General features: G+C 38.0%; 1 protein-coding gene across 23 annotated transcripts in view; it reads left to right on the top strand.

The window, feature by feature from the left end:
- Positions 1-18675, top strand: part of LOC119651965 (RNA-binding protein Nova-1) — a 278014-nt gene that overhangs the window by 186360 nt on the left and 72979 nt on the right. Inside the window, exon 3 of one of the 23 annotated variants that reach the window (XM_038055845.1) lies at positions 18078-18129. The exons of the other annotated variants lie outside the window; for them this stretch is intronic. Coding sequence (XP_037911773.1) covers positions 18078-18129 — 52 coding nt within the window. The remainder of the gene's footprint in view (positions 1-18077; positions 18130-18675) is intronic. 23 annotated transcript variants of the gene reach the window in all.

Genomic DNA, 18675 nt, shown 5'->3' on the forward strand with positions numbered 1-18675 from the left:
TCAGTCCTTCACAGGAGCAAATTTTTGGCAATGCTCGTTGAGCAAATGTCCACGATGTCCATTAGACGTCTTGTCTGGTTGTTTGAGACTCAATCAAAGTTTAATGGAAAAAAATCACATTCATCTCAAACAATTATTTTTACTGAAAACTGAGTGCGGTCCGCCTGTAATGTTAAAGATAGTGCAGACGGTATTCCCTTTTTTACTCTCGTCATTCCCTTTCATTCATACTTCGCGAAATATTGGCCTTTCACGATTTGTACTTTAGCAGGTTTTGCAGATCTCATAGGATTTCAATTGGAACAAAGCCAGCCTTAAACAACTTGGTCAAACTTTATTCTCTTTCAAACTTTCGCAATAATGCTTAAAATTCGATCTTCTTAAACGAGAAGTTCGCATCTCTTCTTGATTTTACCATCAGCAACCAAATCTACCCCCCCACTCTGTCCTCAGTGAGCCAAAAACAAAACTGTCCAATGTCTACTGACGATCGTTATTTGATATTGCCTGCTCGATAATGTGAAAGCGTCATGTTCGTCGTAAAAAATAATTGCAATTTTATCAGGCAAATCCTTCCTTTCATTAGTTTAATGCATGTGGTGGTGATTATTCGACTGAGCCAGAAAAAATGTGAGCCATTCCAATCACCAATTTGGTGTTCCTATATACATAATTCCAGGATATGTTTCAGTTGTTATAATGCGTTCTTGTATGGCTATTGCCTTGTGTGCTATGAGAGAGACCAACGTTTCACTATTAGCAGAAATACGCGCCAGTACATAGTATCACCTCTATGTATGTTTACTCGTACTGACAACGAAACACCCAGCTTCAACATTCTTACAAAGTTTTCTATAAACTGTATGACGATACTGGTAGAAGAATATCTAGTTTTCCTCATTATTTTTTGCAGGATTTCTTTTTTTTTTATAAAGAAATGCCAGCGAACAGAAGCAGTTTCGTTTTTTTAAAAGATCGTTTCCCTATCGATCTCTGTTCCTTGTCTCTTTTTCATTATTCGAGGTAAAGATTCAATAGCTGCCACATTGAGGCTCCCGCACATCACACTAGTGGGAGAACTGCTCAGAAGCAACACTTTTCGAAGTTGAATCAGTTCTAAAATGCAGGTCGTTGTAGTTTTCAGTTTCTATCCTCCCTTTCAGTTTCAAAATTTACCACTTATTCCCGCCGTGAGGAAGACTCTCGTGCACTAAAATTCTTCTCCTTCCACTCTTTTCGCGGAACTGCTCAGAAGCATTGCTTTACGGCGCTAGATCGGTCCTTAATGGCGGCTCGTTGTGGTTCTTACCCCTTCCAGTTAGAGACTTTTCTGAAACAGCCTCCAATTTTGTTCGGTGCACGGTAAACCTCGTGCAATGAAATAAATTTTTTTTCATCTTTCCATCTATATTAACACATCTCGGGTAGTAGTTAATAAAAGATTATATCAAATGTCTGTCACTATGTTCAATGTTTCTTTACCTATCCAACATGATGTGATTTATCCAACACCCACCTTGTGACTCGTCTCATATGTTATCTTTTGTAATTCCCGTCGGAGTAACTGCCGTTGAAATGCATTAGACTCTTCAATTCATCATGATATCTATCGAAAGCATCCTCCTTAACACGTATGCTGCTGCTCCTGTTTTTGTTCGGAGTGCACTAAGACGATAACCATTCCTACAGTTTGCCGTATTTTCCACGATAGTTACCCAAATTGCGATTGCGTGGTGTAGAACAGGAACCAACTACCCTTGAAATAAGAAGATGTCGTCGGTTGTGTGACCCCTTCCTTCTCTTGCCGATCATTACTACTTCTGCTTTGTGATCCGCAAGTGATGGGCCAGCACTTCTTAAGCAGGAATTAATCTCACATATCGCTTCGATTTCGGTCGCGTCGAGTTACCTTGGTATCTGCCAAATCAACGGACGTCACTCAGTTGAGGAGATGTAGCTTCAATCATCGCACATTATTATCCACAGTAAAGAATCTAGAACAGAACCTTGAGGGATGCCGCAAGTTATCAGGAGTACTTTCAGTACATCTTTTATATCGTAGCAATGCGTACAATGCATTTTGGGCCACAATGACTGCCTGTCTGTATATCTATATGCATGTTCTGTCATAAGTTGAGTTTAAGGAAGACCTCAAAAATACTCCTCTTACATATGTAAGTAATAAAATCAATAACATTTTGGAAATTTACTGAGATACCATTTCAAAACCAGCCTAGACGTAGAAACGCAGTGGTAATGTGAGGCGTAATATTAACAAAATGATAGTAGATCGGATTTGCCAATTTCACGTTAATGCACTCCATATTAAAACATATATACTAAACGCAAATGAAACCACCGTGCATCGAAGGGTTCTTCCATAAGAAATAAACAAAACCGTTCACTCCTGAAGCACCGAGTTTGGAAGAGAAAGCATTATGCGACATTATTTCCACAAAAAATAAAAATTTCAACAAAATAAAAAGTGAGAAAAGAATAGTAGTAAAGACAAGTTCCAGTTCTGAGAAGTCTGTTACCTCTTTGCTTTCCCAGAATATTATTTCTTTAGTTTAGGCGGGTGCTTTTCCCCACAAATAACCAAGAACAGTTTCCCATAAATATTAAATATTTTCTCATTTTTTTAGATCGTGAACAATCAAAACCGCAAATGACAAACCCGACGTTGCTACAATGTTACTGTAAATAAATAATAATAATTGCAACTTCTGAAGAAACCGGATAAACTAGCGTTAAACCATAGTCAAGTACAATTGAGTCAAACTGTCAGTAGCTTAATTAATAATTGGTAATTCCATTCATAGATTCAAAAGGACTTAGTTGACATGTTTGATTGTTGTTGATCAATTGTTTTTCTCCACCCTCACATGTAATTTTGAACATTCCGAATTTCCTCAAATTCAGAATATATGCATTACCCCAACTCCCCTGTAAGCTAATAACTCACTCAGGAAAACGAGTTACGCTATGAAATGGAAATGATAAGTTTGACAATATCCAAACACTTTAGATGTCTCCTTTGTAGCTCACAAGTCGAAGGTACGATATCAATCAATCAATCAATCAATGATTCCGGCTCGTTCCAATAGTACTTCACCCCTTTATTCGGATACAGACAGTGTTCACTTTGCTCCTCGCTTTTTTCCAAGACAGCGCACTTGAAAAGAAAAATACCTTTCGTTTTACAAACTACTATATGAACATATACAATAGAGACTCACATATTCTGCACGTTCAAGTGCTTACATACATATGTATGTACTTGTACGTCAGCAACTTCGAGTATGTTTTTCACCTTACAGAGGTGAAACGTTGATAGAAGCATTATCTTTTCATGATTTGTCTTTGGACTACATATTGTACATTGGCTTGGGGGAGAAGTATTGAGGATAGAGGAATGGAATATGCGTACAGGTCAATGTAATTTTAGGTTTTCATTGGGTTATCCAGGAAGTTGGTTGCTTACTGTGAATAGCTGCAACCTTTGCAGAACTTTTCGGGGCACGGGCGAAACATTGCAGAAAACTCTCAAAGTGAAACTTTTAGTTTTTCTTTTAAGTTTTTATGTTAAACATTGTCAAACAAAGAAGCAGAACAGAGCAGACCTTTACCTAAAATAACTCCTTGCTTATACACATATAATATTTGGTTTTGCCTATTTTCATATAAGGGACCCGTTGCAGATGTTAAAAATGTGCTATCTCCTGCTGAACTCAATTCCTATCTTTTTCATCATGCTTTGAATTAAACGCGTTATCACGCCCTGCATGTCCTCACGGTTGAGTATACCTCCTGTCTTCCACAGTTTCGGGAAATGCTCACTACCATGACCGAATTTTAGCAATCAATCGAAATACGCCCCACCACATCTTTCACTGTGTTAAGATCGGAAGCCTCTGTTCCGCACTTCATTCTATTCCTTCATGATCTCTATCATGCAATGAAAGTACAAGGTTTTTCACATATCTATTAAAATTACCTTCGGTAAAAATTTGAGGTTCTTGCTTTTGGACTACATTCCAATGGCTTTACAAATCTCATCACCAAACAGCTTTTAATCTACTCAAAAGAGTTCATCTTCACCGTGAAATTCAACAGCTTCCACTGGGAGTAGGAGAGTAGGAACTAATTGTTTAGAAATTATCTAATCTCTTCGGCTTTTGCTAGTGGACCCTAGTATCACAGAATCGCAATGGGTATAATAATACATGCATTCGTTCTAAATGTTGGGACTTTCACGAAATTATATATTATATAGATACCAACTAGGACCTGTTTCACATGGACACGAGAGTCCTACGTGGTTTTACGTGAGTACCTGTCTCGTGGACTTAATCCCACGGTCTTCGTAAGACACGGATTGATTTTGTGAGCACAATCAGAGCCCCGCTGTGACAACCAACAACACTACCAGTCTATGCCAAGTGTATGGCCCAGCATTCATACTGGTGGATGCAAGACATACCTAAATCTCTACCGAACTAAGGAGTACGGCACCCGTGTTGAAACACAACACCACGCTGTGGGAAAGACAAGGTGAGCCAAATCTAGCCGGCTCAGATTTTCAAAACCATCATTTACGACAAACAACAGCCTGGTTGGAAAATCCCCGCAAAATTCTCTTGAAGCTCAGCTTGCTTGCGTAGTCATTGGGAACGCTCACATTCTACTTTGTCTAGAATGTTTCTACGCCATAAATTTTGAAGTTCAGGCTAACGGAGTCTGGTAGTTCTGCAGCATACAGCACATTTAATATGAAGGTCCAGGGAGAGATGTAGGGGTACATTAAGCACCAGATGCCCTTAATGGACAGGAAAGTAGAAAAGTCATTTTGTATAAGCAACGACGCGACACAAAAAATTTTTGTTTCTTAGTAACTTTAATCTATTGCGTGCCATTTGTAAGCCCAACTCTAGTGAAATTTATTAATCAGCCAATGACTAAATTATCGATTACATACACTCATAAAATAACTTAATTTTACCAAAAAACGGACATCTAATTAGCTAAGTCAAATAAGTAGTAAGGTTAAGCGTCGTAAGTAGAGGGTAAGCTTTTTAGGTAGGGGACATTGAGCATTTTGAGCATATTTTACCAGAATTAAACTTTTAGCACGATGAACACTTCAGGCATGATAGATAGATAGTTTTGTCGTATCTAATCTTTCACGTTTCAAACGACCAGTTTCGATTTCTCGGCTTATTTATTATCTATCTTGCTATAACCATGCGACCTGAAAAAAATACTAAAATATTACCATAAAGCATTCCTACATGTATTTCCAAAATACACAATAACCACTTAAATTAGCGGGCGTACGCATCTGGAGAAGAGTTTGCGAATTCTACTAACATACATTCTTTCGATTTTTTATCATCCTTATATCCCTTTGAGCAGACAATATTGTAAATTTCCGACAACGTATTTACCAACTCAGGCCGAAATGACACTGTTGGTGGATTCTCACCGAAAAAAGATTACCGTTGCAAAGAGTTTCACCTGTCGGCGAAAATTCAAATTTCTTCGTTCGGCAGCACAAACCATTGCTTCAACCCTCACAGCGCAGCATTATAGACCTAAATCCTTGGTCAGCCTTCTGTCAGCGATTCTCACGTTCCCTAAAATCCACGTAAGGAACGTTTCATCCCGTGCTTCTGCAACAACTGGAGCCGCTCTACACTGCCACCAGTGAGATTTGAACCATAATCTTCTGCTGCGATAGCCCAACATTCTTAACACAAATATGGAGGAACGAGGACGTTATTTTTCCAAAAGGATGTGACCAGTTTCATATTCGGGTTTTCTGAAAACACTGCTGAACCCAATTCGCAGTTCTTGACTGACCCCTCGGTGAAAATTATTATGTTTAAAATTCGAAAAATTCGGGGCCATTTGTCGATCTTTTAGTGTTTGCGGCAGCCCATGTCTTCTCAATAACAATTCTGGAGAGTACATTATCCGCAGCATCAGAGCCACCTGATGTTTACGCATAGATGTCCGGATAAACGCCCATTGGTTGGCTTTTAACCAGCCAATGGTATCAAGTTTTTTTCCATTCTACATTCATATGAATGAAGCGTAGATTCGAGCTTCGAGTGCCGGACAGCGCTTCCTCAAAATTGCATCTATGATTAATGACAATGGATCTTAGTGGAACCAGTGACGGATTTATGCTTCTAAAGTCTTCTTAGTGGAAGCAAATACATGTTCCTGGTTTTCGGGCATGAGCTTTTGAAATTTTTTTTTTATCTGAGTCATTTATTCTTGGGCAGTTGAACGAATGTGTCCGGATGGCTGAAGTGGTTAGAACGTTGGGTTCGGTTCAAATCTCACTGGTGACAGAGTAGTCCGGTATGGATGATTACCTTCAATCCAGGTACAAATAATTAGATACATCCAGGATTAATCTTTTGGAATCTTTTTACTGCTCCCGCACAATGACATGTAATGATCAAATGAAATGAAGTGTTATGGAAAGGGAATGCATCCACACCTCTCGAGGCAGCAGTCAATTATTAATCTTTGATGCATCCATTTCCCGCTGGGATGTTGATGTTTTCATAACTTCAGCAATACTTAGGCCTTGGTTGTCAGATGATGCACGCATACATCAAAATGAGCGAATATCTACATCCAGTGAACCCATTGTCATAATCCTACAGCACCAGAGTAATCTGCGAGATTTCTGATATTGTTCCTGGATATCTGTCCACATTACTTTGGAGTCGAGTTGCACTTCTAAATACTTGACTGTTGCTGCTAGCTGGATTTCCACCTCCACTAAAGTGAGTAGCGTGTAGTATGCTGTGCTGGCTACATCAGCCTTCATATTCTACGTAAAGTGGTAGTTGGTCTCCCCATGACTCCACTCTATTACTGTTCGTTCCTACTCCTTTTATCAATTAACAGATTTTCTCATAGGTGATTTGTATGCTTGGGGCAATGCAATCATCAACCTACAGACATAACCTTTAAATAATATACAATTTTCAACCTAGATATTTAAAAAGAATTTCGGGATGAATAATCTCAAATTTCAATCGCTTACTGGAGCTTTCTCCACCCAGCGAAACATATCTCTTCCCAATACAAACTCTTTCTCGGAAAATTGAACGCTACTCCTTAAGGTGTCTAAAAAATCACCTCACCTACATTTTCTGGAAATGCGTCAACACCTGGCACAACAATATTTTAGGAAAATAAGAAGATTATTTTGCTTTAATAAACGACTCAAGACGTCATTCCGTAATTATTTTTCTCTTGAAAATGTCGGTTCTTTCATACCCCTGTCGGTATTCGTTTTAATTTTTCATTATCGCTCGATCTAGAATTATAGAAACTGAAAAAGGTGAACCATTTTCGCTAAACCAATTAACGATTAGAGATCTATTTTCGGTTTATTTGAAAGTTCCTCATCTAAACGGAACCGATGTCTGCTGAACTTAAAATTTGACTGGCACGTTTTGCTTTTGTCTAGCGCATTGTATTTTTCTGGTGAAAGATTCCATAAGAACAAAGAAATTCTCTCTGCTTTTCCTGCTGACGTCCAACGATTTTTGGCTCGAAGTAAGAGATTCGTATTTGATTTCCATATTTGTTAAAAATCAGATATAAAACTCTAAAGCAACTCACATTCTCCATCTAATTTAAGAAATTTTCATCCAATCTTTGAACAAATGTATATACATACATGTGAACTTTATGTGGGTATTACTGACTCACTTTTTCTTAGATGTTTGTGGGACGGTACTTATTTCAATATATGGAGGATATATTTAAAGTAATCTACTTATGTATGTACGTAGCCGGTATTTTGCAATTTAAGATGTTCGGTAATCCTAAGCATAGCAAACAATCAACAATGACAATGTTCCTTAATCTTATATTAAGGCTCCCGCGGTTCCATTTATGACATATATTTTTTCTTTCACTGGTGCACCGAGATATGTATATAAAATGTCCACTTTTCGGACATGTGGAAGGGCATCCCGTCTCTAGCAAGGAAACGAAAACCTCGGGTGACCAAGGAGTTACTTTAGGTTATGCTGAAAGAAAGAGGCCGTACAACTTCTGCCTCTCTATGGTAGCACCTCCTTCGCTGTCAAAATCGAGGGATGTATTACGCTCGACTTGTGTAAAATTTTTCATTCAAAATTGACATAAAATGCATTTTATAGAAACCATACAACAAAATTTAGAGCAAGCCTTCCCTACTCGCTGCAACATTGCAGCAGTTGTTGCAAGCATAATCTTATTATAGTCCGTTTATCATTGCCACAAAAAAGAAACGGAAACAATTACTCATAACCTATTTCAACATTTAATAATGAGAGACTTGTATCGACATCCATATAGTGTGCAATGGCAATGAAACTTTAGAAATGGCTAAAGTGACCATCCGGATGGACTGAATGCGACCACAAGGGCAATGCTATTCTAGAAACCTAAAAAGTGACAAAAGTTAATCGTGTAGAATCGCTAGAACTCAAGTTCTATCTTTATATATATATATATCTATATATGGTGGGATAAGCCACGTCCCCTCAACTCCTAAGGCAAGAGAAACATCGAATGAAAATACAATCCATCGTTGATTTTTCATGCCTCGATCATGGCATTCATCATTCACTCCTAAAAATTCAGGATCACTCCTGGTAGAATGTCCTAAACAAATCTGCTATTCTTTTATTCTTGCTTGTCAACAAGTCCGTTGATCCATGCACTCACATTCTTGAAATTCTTGGCTAAGTTAAAGGGGGGCTCATTTTAATGCAAACGCGGATGCCTAACACATTAGAAATTTCTAAGGCAAAAGACTATCTACTCCTGTTCTATAGTCAATTAGCTAGGAACCCAGATGAAATCATATTAGTATTGTTTGATTTGACTCCGCTCCTGATCTAGTGCAATATCATTTCAGTCGAAAAGAATCAGACACCAAGGGCTGGAACCAAGTTTATTAAAAGTTAACCTACTGATATTCAGAGAAAAAGCTGTATCCTAATTTCAATTTCCAATTTTGTCAAAGGAATTAACGAATCAATTCTTACTTCCAGGAAAAAAATAATTAGTTCAAGATGAATCGTTAGCCAATCGTATTCAAATGTAGTAAGGACTTTGAACACAATGACAAGGCTCTTTCAATGGCCGTTTCAAGGAGTCTAATTAGCGCTATGGTAGGCGATTTTGATACGACAAACTCTTAAGGCTGTTACTATTGTTGCAAGGGACGCAGTATCTAACGGACCCAAATCAGTAAGATCTGTGAGATCCTCAAAGATTGATAACCTAGTGTCCGCAGCCTGGCCATAGCTAGGACTTGGCAGTCACAAAGGGAGCAGTCAATTTATAGTTTTATAGTATATTTATGTGACCCTTAAGTCTTCATTGCATGGACTATTCGAATGGTTCTTTTCGTTGGTCCTGGCTTTGTGGCGTAAATTGGTGTGGTATGTAAATTAAGATTCCCACGGTCGCGGTCGAATGATCGATCATTCTTAGTTACTGGATAAACTAGGAACTGAGACAATAACAAAAACCCTCGTGTATATACAATGTACACAGATCCACCCAATAAAAAGCGCGATAGTTGAGTGAGTAGGGCGCATCGCATCGCATCGCGATCTCGTTGCTCTGGGTTCATATCCTGATCGACATCAATTGTGTTCATCTTTGTGGTCTCTCCGCTCCTGTAAGCTAATTGCTTGCACACATTATGTGTAATGATAGTGAAATTGAACTAAACATAAATAAGCATGACAATGTCATGCCCATAAAGGAGTGAACGGGAAACAAACAACGAATAAATAGTTTTGGTCAAGTATTATGATCCCTTTTCAACCGCATTTTTTGTTAAAAGCTTTTTATATTGACATTCTTATTTGGTCAAATATTTTTTTTTTTACGTGGGTTTCTTGTTACTTGGTCCCGTAATTTTGGTAGAAAGGAAATTATTTAGGAGGAGTTAGGCTTCAATGAGCCGACTTTCTAATGTGTACATTTGTTGCTGACTTCTTCAACTACGCTTCAAACAAAAGTCCAAAGTATTTAAATCCGGTAGGGTAGAATTCTTTCGACCAAAATATGTTACATTCTCTGACAACCAACTTTGCACTAATGGTTCGTGTTGGCAGGCACATCATCCTGCTAGAAAATATACGGATTTCCAACGACACAGTATCCATCCACGAATTCCTTACATTCTTCAGAACAGAAATAAACTCGTTGAGAGCCCATCGCGAACAGTTTCAATTATTGCGATTCCTCCTACAGAAGGAATTTCGAATTTACTTTTTTCTGGAATTTGGCGTGGCATCCTGTATATATGAATACGCTATCCAGTAGCTACATTTTTGTTTTTTCACTATTGTATTAATTGGTTTTGTTTGCGCAAACTCTTAAATTGGTTCACTGGCTGTCTATGTATCTGTCACACGCGCTTTTCTCTTTCTTCTCGAATAAGAAAAAAAAGTATGGTGGTCCCTGTACATGACATCTAGACCTCAAAACACTCTCTGTCACATATCTGCACAAATGAAGTGAATAAGGGTATATGTTGTTATTATATTTTTTTATACTGGCTAGTAACCATGCTTAAATTGATCCTAGAACCATAAAACTTTGCGGTAATATTGGTTTAATAGGTGTAATATAGGTCACCATACTGGAAAGTTTGATGAAATTCCTATCATTATTAACAAAGCTACAGTAGGTCAAAAAGGGCGCTATCGCGTCAAATTACTGATCGCTACGAGATAAAATGTCGACATCACAACGAATTGAATGTCGGATATACTTAGTGCATGTACACTACGACATATGTGTTAATTTAACCATAGTACAGGGTGCGGCAGCATAACTTCCTTTTTTCAAAACTCAATAAAAACTATTGTATGCATCGGAAAATATTTATTTATTTTTTATAATGTAGGTACATGTGTAAAGTTTTTATTTACATTGTTTTGAAGATCAAATCTGTTAGGTGGCGTCCCCCATTCTCCATACATTGCGTAAACCGATTTCTGGCGTTTGTCATGACTCTTGTTAGCATAGCAGGTGTTATGATGGCAATTTCTTCTTGGATGTTGGTCTTCAAATCTTGTAGGGTTCTTGGACGGTTCACATAAACACGGGATTTCAAAAACCCCATAGAAAAAAATCACAAGAGGACAGATCGGGAGAGCGTGCCGGCCATTCCAAATCGCCTCTAATTGAGATAAGGCGTTCTGAAAGTTCCTGCACTATCGCCATCTTATAGGGATGAAAATGAAGATCATCACGAAGAATTCTTCTCACAGAACGATCAGATAGTCCAAGGGCAGATGCGTGTTTGCGCGTAGAACGCCGTGGCGATCGCAACATTGACGCTCTCACTGCTTCAATGTTCTCAGGTGATCTAACGGGCCGAGGGACTCCAGTTCTTCCTTTTGTCGCACTTGCTGTTTGTCTGAATGTAGTGACCCATGTAACAATTGATTTGCGGTCTGGGACCGGAACCAACGGGGCTAAATTAAAGCGATTCCGAAATGCAAATGTGTTGCAATAACCGAACATCCGCTTGAAAAGTAAACCTCAACGGCAAAGGCACGATTCTCACTATTCCAACGCATGATGGCGACTGAACCGTGTCGGGACAAAACTTTACATTATCCCCTCTTGAACGAGACCACTAGCGCTCCGCTATGACATCAACTAACTGAGTGGCGCGCATTTTAAAAAAGGAAGTTATGCTGCCGCACCCTGTACATTCAAATATTATTACATATCCACAAAACCAACACTTGTAATTAAGGGCACAGTGGACCTTTCCCATTATGGTGCTGTTCTACAAGTTTCGACCCTGGAACCAGCCGTTCGAGTCTTTTGTGACTTTCTTAAAATACGTCTACTTCCACCCTCTTGTTTTCAGGGAATTGCAGCCGATCGATATGTCCAGTTCACTCCAATCTTTTTCATCTTATAACTGTGGTTCGTTGTAAATGCGACGTTGCTTCATGTTATTTTGGGAGAAGCCTATTTCTCCTTATCTCCTTATAAGGTTGCATGAATACCTAAAAACCTCCAACAACAGAGTTTCTATTGAAAATTAATTTTGCCACATTACAGCCACTAGTCATAAAATATATCATAGCAAAAAGGTATTATGGATACTATTTTACATAAGCAAATAAAGCAGAACCTAGACAATAATCAATATATAGATAGTAATTCCTGTATCTCCAGCAACGTGAAAGCCACCATATGGAGAAAATAAATTATTTTTAATTCAACTACGGTCTGATAATGGATAATGATAATGCTGAATTTCCGAGCAGCAGAAAATTCTGTCAGTTATCGCGCATAGCCTAAATAACCCAAAGCAATTTTCCGGTTTGATGAAGTTGTTGACAAACATCAGATGAAAACCTATGAAAACTACGCTACATGGATTTATATAATGACAATTTTTCCTTGATTTCCCGTAGCTGTTGCATCACTAAAGCACTATCGTGTTCAAATATGCATACAAGCCATTATCGCCCTCTCGTATATGATCATATGTGCACGGACAGTTCGTTCTATACATGATTTTTCTCATTTTCCCCATAAAATATAGATATTAGTATCTGTATCTACATCAGTACTATTGGCTTCCATGCAATAATCGTTTGTAATCTTTTTTGTTCATCAACTGCGGTAATTTGCAGCAATTTATCTGTTTTTTCAAGCCAAACCAGCATCAAGTGAGGCATTTAAGCTGCATATGTATGAGTTTTTCTGTTGATTGAAGTATTTAGAAAAAATCACAATAATGTAAGTTTCAATGGAATGAAAATGTATTTCCAAAAGCCAGTTGGATTTAGATAACATAACCGTGCCAGTGTACGGTCCAGTGTCTGATTGCATAAGAGTTTTGCTCTTCTAACCATGTTTTGGACTGTTTTTCACAACAAAAGATACACAGTATAGGAGAGTAATCTGATGCTCCAACGATAGAGAAGTTCACAATTTGGAAAGATTTTTGGGTCAAATTAATCATGAAACGCCACGCGATTTACCCAAAGTCGATTAGTGTGTAACGTTCCTAGCGCCGCACTTCAGTTTTCACATTTTACGTTGCCCATCTTGCACTTAATCACTAGCAACCTGCGGTCGATTGCCGATGATTTTGATAATTTTTATCTGATCATTTCGAAATACATCTGAAACCTTGACACGAAGATTCAATTCGGATTTTTGTGCATTGGATAGAGTGAATGGCCGAACAAGCAATAGGAGAGCGAACTGGAATAAACCGTTGATTTTGTGATTTTTTTGATGATTTTTTAATTTTTTTTAAACACAGCATGTGAAATCTTCATAGATTTCGTCTAAATGCCGACATTTTATGCAACATTTAAAAATGATGAAAGATTATGTGATTTGTTGTGGGTTTTCGGATGTTTTGCAATTGCGATTGATTTCTCATAGATATATCATAGTAACATAATTGAAAATTAGGCACTGAAATGGATGTCATTACATGAATCTCGGAGTAGACTTGTTAGTGTAGAGTTTTCCTTTAACTAATTCCCAGAAGGGCACATCAATTAATTATAATTACGATATTTACGATTGTATTCCACATCCACTTATTGTTGGACCAGACCAAATGGAAAGCAACTTACTCTCACGTTTTATGGTCCACGCATTCCTCGTTTGGGGCATAGCACTCAAGCATACAAAAAGAAAGATTAACGGTTTCTTCCGGGGCATCCACTTGATCCCTCAAATCCCAAACAAAAATCTAGCTTTGGCCCAGCTTAGGCTCAAACTATTGGGGGTTTGAACTTGGATACAATTCACACCCTGGTTGTATTTTTAATAATCGTTGCGCAACAATCCATATTGGATCAGGGCCTTGAAATGTATTAGAGCATTTCATTCAAGATCATAACGGTACACTACAATACGCTGTAGGAGGCAATGTGGGCAGCATTGCGCTCGACCGAGTTTATTACCCTGATTTGACTGAGGAACTCATTCACAGCTGAATCGACTGGCATCCAACATTCAGCCATGACAACAAATCCCTCTGCCTCCAGTGAGATTTGAATCGCGACCTTCCGCTACGACAGCCCAGTGCTCTAACCACTTGAGCCATCCGGACACGATCATGTTTTTTCGATTATATAAAGGAGCACCTATTGCCACTTTCGGTCACGCTGATCCCAGGACAGAGGTAAGGCAGGGTTTGATGAGTTGCCTCTGCCCTGGACGAAATCGTTAGTCTTCTTGTATACTTCAGTGCTATGTTCTAAACGAGGGGTCTGTGGACCATAAAACGTGAGAATAAGTTATTCTTCATTCCGGCCTAACATCAAACGGATGTGGACTTAGGATCCCTCATATCCCAAATATAAATACATTGTATAGCTCGCTGTAATAGCAGTTTATTCCTTCCTTGGATCTTAGAATCTCGTAGAGTTGAAAGAAATGTGGCTATGTTTCGTTGTTAGGTTTTTACTTCGATTAAACCTTAACATATTCCCATAAAAGGCTAAGGGCTCAATCTTCAACAAACTAATTGCGCCAAACGTTGCATTAAATCTGACTGGAATCAAAAACCCTCTGCGTCATCCATTACCCCGAAAAAAACAAAAATATGCCGTGCTAGCAATCTCTGTCAACTGTGATCGGTTCAACGGCATCACCTCGAAAAAAGCATGACACCCCCACCAATCAAAATCAAACAGTAATTTTTTTTATATACACGTAAAAAAAACACAACAACGTTCGAGGGATGCCGAATTCTCTAAAAGAACTTCCGTTTCGCTATTTTATCTAAACGGTAGCCTTACATAAATAAGTGAAGAAATTGAAACGCCTTTTTGACTAAACGCTTTATGGACGAATATTGGAATCAAAACACATAACGAGGTCGTAGGCTCAAATGCGACCTCAACTCCACAAAAAAATTGGCCTATTTGTCAACATAGAAGAGGTCCATTCAAAAAGATTGGCACTTTACCGCTAAATAGTTTCATCCATCATCAACTGAGTGCAGTTGTCGGTCTTCCTCAGTAAGCGTTGAATCATTCTTAAAAGATCTGAGAACTTGTGTCTTTCCATGGTGGACCTTCTTACTGACTAGGCATATCTATATGTCAAGACATTATATGCATGCGTCATGAGAAACCCTCTTGAGCACCCTGCTAATAAAAAACCAGAAATAATGATACACTCAAGAACTCAGATTTAGAAACTCGCCTGCCTGCGTGTTTATCTACGAAACAAAATAAGCCGAGCTTTTTTCTAGAGCGGTGACAGTGCTGAATGGTCCTGCGCTATTGACACAACATGTTCCCTTGAATTAAAAAAATCTTCTTTGAATTCGATTATCTGATACCCCAAGCAATAACTTAAAAGCTTGTCCACTCCCCTCCTGGGCGAGTCTTTCATCAGGAGATGTGATGAACATAATCCAGACGAGATGACTATATGACGACGAAGTGACTTTTATCAACACCAGCATATAACGTAGTCTTTCCATTAGTACCTACAGCGATCACTTTCTAGAATGTCCCACTTGTGACACTTCCAGTTTCTAAATCTAACCTCTTCTACATACCTGATTATCCGAGTAATTAATTATTATATATTAAAATTCTTTGAAATATGTGGAATTGCCGTTGCATTTGCCTGTTAAAAGTCTCCCATTTTATTTCAAAAATTGGCAATTCGCGCAAGTGATTGAAAAATACACTATCTTTGATTTTTGAAAAGCCCGGTTCGCAAAAACTAATTTCCCACTTCATTCTGGTAAAACTTCTTTAACAATTCGAACCCGGAATTGAAGGTGTAAATCCCTCCAAGTTTGATATCAGGTTTTAAAGAGATAATCCTTCCAAAATGAGCTTTTTTATGACGCATTCCTAAACGTAGCTCATTACCTTTTATGGCACGGCCAAAAGTGACCCAAAGAGATCCTGCTGATTTTTGAGTTCCCTGAAGGATTTTAGCCAAGTGAGGTACAACAGGGAACCATGCCATAAACCTACTACTACTTTGCTGAATAGGTCATATAACGTAAATGGATAACAAAAGAATTTCCAGACTTCTAATCAAAACAAAGGAGGGGGGGAGATGACAACCTAGAAAATCACGGAACAGGTTGGAAGACTCAGTACACAATGCAAGCCGCACAGTGTTCTATTTCACGAGTTGGAAAATGCGGCTGCACGTTTGTGACAAATGGAGATGAAGACTTCTGAAAGTCGAAGACTGACTTTGGATTATATTGGTCTTAAAATAAAAGAATAGTCGGCCCATTTTTTGGAAATGGTAATAGGGTGAGGGGAAACATTTCCAATTTAAGGTTTACAAAGTAGATTTTCATCCGTCATGCGATAAGTGGCCGATCTTAGCTATGTAGCCAAATCACAAATAGTCGACTTTTGAGGAGCACTTCTCCGCTTCTGGAATAAATAGAGGGGCTGTGTCCAGCCTAGGTGGTACGTAGCTACCTGAATTAAATGAGCCTTCCTGCTGCCCTCCCAAAGGGGCTTGGGATTATTTTATATTCTGTCTTTATTAAATATGAATATTTTGTCAATACATATTTCTATAGAATCGAAATCAAACCTGTATAGAAATGTAAACTTTCTTAAATTTCGAAGCATTTCGTAAAATAGGGCGAGAAAAAATTTCAAAATAATAACACACTTGTAAATTAAAATACATAAAATTCAACGCCTTCCTCGCTTTTTTCCAAGCATATACCAACACACAATTAAAAACTAGGTCCACACTAGACTGTTTTAAGAATTTTGTCTCTGTAGATTCCATACTCTCCCAGAAAGGAAATAGAAAAAAAATATTTCGCTAAAGTGGAGAAACTAGAACAAGTGCACAATGAAAAATATGACAGAAACAGAAAAGAAGGAAAGGCAAAAATGAAGAAGCCAGAGTGCTTCTTCAGAAAGTGTTTCGTTGCTATACGGTCTGTATAGAGTAGTTTTCTAGCTACAAGAATGAATCTCCTTCCACCCCTTTCATAAAAAACGTAAACTTTTAGACGGCTGGGTGAATTCTTGTCGGAATAAGTACATCCAGTTGGCCTCTTTCTAAAAGGAAATCACGACTGTAACAATGGCTTTATCATTGTTTTCAACTATCTATGTTTATATTTAGTTTAGGCTGGGCGTGAGGGAATATCAGAGTAAAACTCAATGTAGAATCAAAAGTAGTCCATACCATAGTGTGTCTACGATTACGTCCCTTCGTTAAAGGAAAACAACCAACATTCAAGTAATTAAATTGAATCATGTCTTCGAAGTGTATGTTCACTATGGAATCCAAAGTATGTAGGTCGTCATCTACCAACTGTGGGTTACACACAACTTCTCAATGCCACTTTATGATTCACACACCATCGCTTGGACAATTTTGCCGTTGTATGCTAAGGGTCGCTTCATGTCTTTAGGATGAAACTGCTATAGTCAATTATTAGCATAAGGGCAAGCACGCATTTCAGCACTACTGAGACAAATTCAACGCCCTAACATTTTACCTACCCCAAGCCAAAAGTACAAGCAACTAAACACCCGTTGATTTGCTACCACCCTATCTTCAAGATTACATAATCCCATACTGAGCGGCGAAGCGAAAATGTGTCACATGTGAAGGAAAACACTTGGAAAATATGTTAACAAAGGCTTCTATTATGAAAATTTTGAAAAAAGCCTCTATCACCACAGAGCCAACCCCACAAGAGTACTCTATAGTTTGCTAAACAAAGTGTTAGCCTTAGATAAGGTTTATTGGCACTCTAGTGCTTGCTCTTTGATATACTTCCATATACGTGTATATATTTTGTATATATTTTCCATTCTACATGCATACTTATCTCTTCTTCATACATGTGCGCTTGTACGTGCAAGTAGCAGAATATCTCATTCAAAATATCGACCTTTCAAATTAAAATTGATTTAGTAATCATCGGAATAGTCTAATATCAAATCAAAGAACAATAAACTAATTTTAATTTCAATTGTAATATGATGTAACGCTAACAATTGTTTTTTTTTTTATTTTTACAGGTGAGTTTTTACGATGCCACTACTCGTACATTCAATGCTACAATAAAAATAAGTATGTAATTTAATTGTTGCCGTTGTTCGTAAACGTGACTACAATTTATTAAATGTTATTATATAAAGTTTATATATAGCAGTGTGTACTGGTAAACGAGCGCATAATAAGACAAAATCAATTAACTTTGTGTTAGAGGTTATTTTTACATGATAATTCGTGCTAATTGTACTTCTATGCATTCATTTGAATATTATAAAAGAACGAATATTCTTTCGCACGCAGCGATGACTATCTGTTCTTGCGCATCAATCGTGTGAATTTTCAACTTTTTATTTTTATCATATATACATACTTATGCAATTAGGTTTTGTAGAGTTCCCCTTCACATCAATGTAATCTAAAGTTAAACCTTCCGATATACTGATTCTAAGCTACAGTTCTCTGATATCAGTAGCCTTAATGTGAGCTATATAAGAATATCACTAATGGCACACGAGTAGCTTAAAAATTGTTTCCGAAAAGTATTTCATGCATCTACAATACCCCTTCTGAAGATCCTAATATTTAAGGGGACCATGTCCGGTTGGAAGTCTGAGAATGTTT

This window comes from Hermetia illucens, chromosome 3, assembly GCF_905115235.1.
Source record: "Hermetia illucens chromosome 3, iHerIll2.2.curated.20191125, whole genome shotgun sequence".
NCBI classification, from domain to species: domain Eukaryota; kingdom Metazoa; phylum Arthropoda; class Insecta; order Diptera; family Stratiomyidae; genus Hermetia; species Hermetia illucens.